Source organism: Diplotaxodon limnothrissa, linkage group LG10, assembly GCF_057381915.1.
Source record: "Diplotaxodon limnothrissa isolate DT_005_m linkage group LG10, D_limnothrissa_male_GT1.1, whole genome shotgun sequence".
NCBI lineage: Eukaryota > Metazoa > Chordata > Actinopteri > Cichliformes > Cichlidae > Diplotaxodon > Diplotaxodon limnothrissa.
The window spans coordinates 27,192,633-27,199,226 of record NC_140605.1 but is presented as its reverse complement, the minus strand read 5'-3'; the positions used below and the strand labels follow the sequence as shown (position 1 = coordinate 27,199,226).

Here is a 6,594-nt window from a genome sequence, read left to right as displayed (position 1 = left end):
CAACGCCTCCTCCTGGTCTCTTACATTTGCTCGACATTTAAAAATGACACAATACTAACATAAAAGAGAAAGCCCAGTCAAAGCAGCATTATAAAACATTATAATGTACCTCACATGTATGACATCACCGCCACATTTTTCTATAATGTTACTATAACGTTGCAAAATAGTCTGGTTATTTTGCTACAAGAGAAGCATACAAACTTACCAAGTTCTTATGACAAAATGTAACAACGTGGAATTATGTAATATGTTTGTTGGGTAGTAACATAATAGTCTGCCGAAAGGTAGCAAAATATTAACGTTACAGTCTAGAAAAACTTGTATCAGACCCCACCTTATTAAAAACGTTTAGAAAATTTCCTGTTTCTCTGAATTAATAAATAATACAGCTGGAAAATATTGCATGGTCATCCTATCTTGATAGACATAGCGGTGATAGATATCGGTGTTATCCATAAGTAAGCATCAGTAAGCTGAGCCAATCAGCTGCTGGTAATAGCTTCATATTTATCAGACAGATGTGAGAGTGGTATCCATACTTTTATTTTGGCAAAATAAAAATGTTAATCTCTTTTGCTGTTAGAGCCTCGTGATATGACTGGGCTGAACGCACAAGCCAGACTTGTCTTTAATGGTGATAGGAAACAATGAGTGACTGGGTGTGCATAAAGGACATGGAGCTCAGTAACTCAGTAATATGGAAGGTATGGAATACCTGTGGGAAAAATGCTTTTCTTCACTGGGTTTTCTGTAAAAAACAAAAACAACCAAAACTATGATGAAATTGTTTTTTTTTTTTTTTTTTTAAACCCGCTCTAAAAACCCCATTATCTCAGGAGCATATCACCATCTGGACTACATGAAGAATTTATTCAGGTAAGTGACCGCTAATCTTTTATAATCCGGTGCTAAGTGCTTTTATCTGTAGACAAATGTGGCTGGATAATGGCTGGGTCATTGACTGAATTGGAGGGGGCAGAACAGTGTGTGCTTCCAGTCTGAGAAACCAGGAGCAACAATTGTTCCGGCCTCCGTTTACGAATGTTATTCATCTGCCACCGAGGGATTGTTGAGGAGACAGAGAGGCAGGCTGCGCTATTAGAGCTTAATTTAATGCTGGGTCGCTCGACATTCTCAGTAGCTTACTCAGAAGAAAAGATGATATGTGACACCTCGCCGTGCATTTATACCTGGGTATGACTGCACAGTGAGATGCAGAATTTAAAAAAAAAAAAAAAAACAGTCTGTGGATGATTACACTTAAAAGCATGAAGTTCAGTTAGAGCTACGGAGATAGATTTGACTCCCCCCCCCCGTCTGTCCACTTTGTGCGAATGAGCAAACCAGCAAAAGTAGTTTGGTGGTGGCTTATACATTTTATATATTGTAACAAGAGAGTAACAAGAAATGACGGTAAAGATGGCTAAAAGGGATCAGATCCCTGCAGTACATGATACTTTTGTCCACATACTTTTGACCAAGCCGAGCAATTTTTTCTTTATTTCATCCTCAGTTTTTCCTTCTTCAAGTACCAGATTTAATCTTTTCTGTGTTGCATCTTCTTTCTTTTTAAAATGGTCTCTTCAAAATAGTCTGTAGAGCGACCAAGCACATAAATTAATCTTAAATGTGTTCAGACTGAATATGTTTCTCATCAACAAAACTGCTTCTAAATGTTTCTGGTGTCCAGTTCTTTCTGTTATTTGCCTTTAAATCTTCACTTATATCCTCGTTAATGAAATACTCAGACGTAAACTTTATGTAAGGTGCCTACGGTAAGCTGTGTCCTTCAGTCTGAACACATCTTATTAACCTGCACTTCCAGCTCTGGCTTCATTTTGACTGGTCAGTGGTCCCAATGGAGAATGCAGTTATGAGCTTTACCTACAGCATTGAGGAGTGGGGCTTGTGTTAATGGGCCAGCTTACAATTGGAAACATTTCAGCTTAGGACAGAGAGCACCACTCCTCTGACAGAGATTCAATAATCACATAACAACTGCAGGAGCTACAACTACCAACTATCAAAGAAAGACATGTTGACGTGTTGTTGAAGGCAAAGGTGGATGGGTGGACTGCGGGGCAGGAAGGAGGGTTGAAGGAGATGGTTTGGTCTGGGTCACCTCTTCAGATGGTGGCATCATGGGGCAGTTGAGGCACTGCCACTTCGGATTTCTGGTTGGAGTAGCGCTGCATGTGGGGCAGCAGGGGGCCAGATGGTAACAGGCCTAGCAGCTCCCTGGATCTGCTTGGCAACCTCCGCCCCCACCGGCGACTACCATAACCGAGCTTGCGGCTTCGCCTCACTGCCTGGCCTAACAGCATGGCTGTGTGGGGCCACAGTGGGTCCGTGAAGCTAGAGATGCTGGACTCCTGAAGAGGGACACAGGACCTGCGCCTCAGTGCGCGTTCTCGGAAGATGTGAGAGGCGGCAAAGAGGTCGGGGCTAAGGCCGAAAGAGCCGCAGGTCAGCGAGATGCGGCCCTCCAGCGATGGCCCCAGCAGGCTGAGGCTAGTTCTGTCCGTGAACGAGTCAGTTCGGTCTTCGTAGCCAAGGTCAGCGGGCGCTGAGCACTGCTGCAGGGGCCAGCCTCCACGGCTCTTCCCCCCATTGTCCGCATTGCTTCCTCCCTCTCCGCCATCACGCTCTACCCTGACCGCTTCATCTTCCTCCTCATGCTCCTCCTCTTCTTGCTCCTCCTCCTCCACCTCTGCTACCTCCTCCTCGTCCGCCACCTCTCCCTCCACCACACCCTCCTCCTCTTCCTCGGTGCTGGTGGGTGGTGGCGAGCGAGGGTCCCGCAAGAAGACCACTATGACAGTGATATTATCGCTAGAGCCCGCATCCCGGGCTGAGGCCACCAGCTTATGAGCTACCATGGTGGTGTCCCCAGCGTTCTCCTGGAGATGATCACTGACCACGCGCACCGCCTCATCTGGATTCACCGTGTCCCAGAAGCCATCGCAGGCCAGAATCAGGTAGTCTTCTGAACCATCCAATGGGAAGATGCCATGGTCTGCGTCGCCACAGATGTAGGGTTTGTGCTCAGAGTCACCTGTCAACACAGGTAACAGTTTAATCTGTGAGGATCTGCTCAGACTAAGGTAAAAACATCCAGGAACATCTCATGAATCAGGAAAAGGAATCTAGTAGGAAATTATCTAAAATAATAACATTATATTTATAATAACTGCTTTCTAATAGTGGGATTAGCATATGTACATGTGCTGCTTTAAATGTTGGGGTGGGGTGGGGGTGGGGTGGGGGTGTTAAAGTTCTCTGTACTCTTACATTTAACACCCTACCTTAAATCTAACTCTGTTTTAGGGTTAAATTGTAACTTTAACCCTAAAGGAAATCTTTAACTCTCATGTTAGTTCTTGAAGGGATGTGAAAAAAATAAGAGTGAACCGATACATTAGGGTTAGGTGCAACTTTTCCTTTCCCTCACTCTGCAGCTCTAAAACTAAGTCTGGTTCTCAAAAAGATAGCTGGATCAATTTTTCTGTAAGGAAGCTATTTTTGGCTGCTCCCTTATTCACAAAGGGTCACCACAAAAGGTAGCTCTGCATATTTGATTGGTCGATTTTTTTTACTTCCTGACTCAAAACCTCAAAGGGATTTGTCTGTATTCCTCGGTCTGAACCAGGGAGTCTTTTCCTTGCCAGGTAAACGTGTAAGCTGCTAAACTTGGATATGCTTTTACGGATGTGTTTTAATGTCATTTTATATTTGTTTTTTGTCTTTTCTGTAGCAAATGACTTCTGTCGTTCTTTTTGGATGAGCAGTTTTCAAGAAGGGTACCACCCACAACCTGCCCACAGTCTGCCCACAATTACACATATTTCTCTTTTCAAAAGAGAAACTTTATGATTAACTCAATGTGACACGTTTAAGGGTCATCTATGAAGCTACAAAAATGTATGAGAATTGTGCAGTAAAAAGAACGTGCATGAAAAGTTTACCTATCGCTCTGGATACAGACAAGCTGCCATTGACCCTCCACGTGCCGAACCAGATCACACAACCTCCGAGAGCCTCGATCCTCTGCTTCTCATCCTGCAGACACAAAATGATTGGAATCATCTTGTGCTGCCATTCTGCAGCAGAAAGCTCAGTACTAAAGCACAATGCTTTGCCCGCCTCTGCTGTGCCCTTAAAATCTGAAATGCTGGTGCTGTTTCTAGATTAATGATGCTGGAAACAGGCTGGGATGTAGCAAGGAAGGAGGACGGTGTCCTGTGTTACTATTGTTGTTGCAGAATTAAACAAAGAAACACATGGTGAGCAATAATGGAGTGGAAATTTTGCGACAAATTACAATAATGAACAGGAAGTGGAAAGCTCATGAAGCACAAGTTTTCCTATATACAGATTTTTAAGGGAGTTCAGTTGTTTGACTATGACGTGCACCTTTCAGGTACTCAGCAGGCAGGTGGTATAATACTGCTCTCACATTTGGTTGTGAAATATAAAGCTTTGGCAGAAATCACCCTAAAATATCACTAAATAACACATTATATCTCATTTGTTCTCATTTTTTTTAAAAGAAGTGTAAATTAACAATGTGTTGTTTTATCTGAGTTTATTGGTGCCAGAATATTTTTTTGGCTGTAACTATTAATCTACGAAAGTTCTCACCGCCTGCCAACTGCTCAGAGAAAATAAATATTTTGCCACATAACGACGTAAAATGGAAACTCGACGTTTTTACACTTCAGTACTTTTGCCGATTAAATCAACACAACACAGTAACGGGATCTTTACATAATGCAAGTGCAAATATGATTAATCTGAAATCCATCTAAGTCAAAATGCACCAACGTATAAAACAACTCTTTATTAAAGTTGATAAATTATTGTCATTTGTCTTATCCTTGCCACTGTCTATTTGAGAAAGTTTACATCTGATTGACTGCCCCTCACAAACAGAAGGTCAGAACAGCAGGTAGGCGTGGCTGCTAACAGAGTTTCTACAATCCACAGAGAAATTCATAAAGGACTCATCATGTCTGAGGTATGAGGAGACTGAGTTATCTCACCTCTCTGTCTGGTTTATGTGGTTTCATCAGCTCCACCACCTGCCCTCTCCTGACCAGAATGACCTGGGAGTCTCCAAGCCAGGCCACGTACAACGTCCGGCCCCGCAGGAACGTCACCACCCCTGTTGTGCCGCAACGTAGGTTCTGCCAGACAGACACATGTCACAGTGTTCTCAAGAGCAGCTGCATCACCACAAATACTTTGAAACGAGCAGAAAAAAATGTTGACAACATTGAGCTGTTTAGAAAGACACCTCTGTCTCATTCTTATTAAAATTGGACTAGCTGTTGGAATTATACTCATAGCATAAATATAATAAATAAATAGTGTTATTCACCATGAGTAAACTTAACAGTACTTCATAGTTTAGGAATACTGTGCAGTAAATACTACTAAATGGTTTCGTCCTTGGATTATGTGGTTACCTCTCGCGAGGCCTTCTTCACAAAGCGTTCGTCGGTGAGTTTGAAGGCTCTGCAGAGCGCCTCGCTGGGGTCCTGGCTGAAGGATTCCTGCCGGACTAAGTTCACGTGAAGGTGATTGGCTGCATAAATGGCAGCATCAACACCTCCATGACCGTCAAACACAGCAAAGAAAGCCTGCTCTTCCTGATCCTGGCAGACAGGAAAAAACATGATTTTGTAGGCTGGACTGCATGGCGTGAAACTCCCATATCACAAAAACAAATTTCCACAGTTATCTATTTGGCATTAAACTTTTGATGTAGTCCCTAAATACAGTAAACTCAAATGACTTAATGGCCTAATTGGTCAAATGATGTAATGTAATATTGAGACTGCAAACATCACAATTTGGATATATCAAAAGTTACTATATGCAATATTTGCTAAGGTATTCTATATAAAATATACGGAATTACAGGTACTTAAATGCTACATATGGGTCCTTTTAGCATGATGGTGGGTAGTTGCTAGGCACCATGATGATGAAATAAGATCCTTCAGGGGCCCAAGATGTACCTGGCTGCTCAAGGTCTGATCATGTAGTTTAGGGGCAACCAAACAACGAGAGAGAGACACTGGGTGTTTAATATGATTTGTGCCAAATCGACTGCATTCTTTCTTATTGCCAGCAGGAGGCGACTCCTCTGATTTCAGAAAACATTTTACTCTGGAGTTTATGGTCCTAAGTTTTCGAGCCCTATTTCATCAATAAATAATTAAATAAAAATAGCTTGAAAAGGCTTGTTGTTGCTAACAGAGTACAAAAATAGAAACAAGGGGCCAGAAATGATGTATTAATGTGATCACATTAATGTTAGTGTTGTTTCTGGATAAACAAAAGTAACGTTGGTCCAGGTTCAACATTGTAGTGATGTCATTGTTTTGCGATGTGGAAAGACCGTCCCACCACACACAAAACCGTAACCCTGATCTCATAACCCTAACCTATAGCCCCGTAATCCTAAACCTAACCTAACCTTTTCCTAAGTGGACATCAGCAAGTTTTTTTGCAAGTCGCAAAGCTATGACATCCCAACAATGTGATTGGTCAGTTCCAGTGTTGTGGAATCATTATTGTGTTGAT

At 42.4% G+C, this 6,594-nt stretch overlaps 1 protein-coding gene across 3 annotated transcripts in view; it reads right to left on the bottom strand.

Annotated features, from left to right (window-relative positions):
* Window positions 1-340: 340 nt before the first annotated feature.
* Window positions 341-6,594, bottom strand: part of ppm1e (protein phosphatase, Mg2+/Mn2+ dependent, 1E) — a 55,681-nt gene continuing 49,427 nt past the window's right edge. For all 3 annotated transcript variants that reach the window (XM_085364682.1, XM_085364681.1, XM_085364683.1), the window contains exons 5-8: window positions 5,472-5,660; window positions 5,046-5,189; window positions 3,969-4,062; window positions 341-3,058 (exon numbers count right to left, since the gene is read on the bottom strand). In XM_085364682.1, coding sequence (XP_085220808.1) covers window positions 2,130-3,058; window positions 3,969-4,062; window positions 5,046-5,189; window positions 5,472-5,660 — 1,356 coding nt within the window. In that variant the 3' untranslated portion in view covers window positions 341-2,129. The remainder of the gene's footprint in view (window positions 3,059-3,968; window positions 4,063-5,045; window positions 5,190-5,471; window positions 5,661-6,594) is intronic.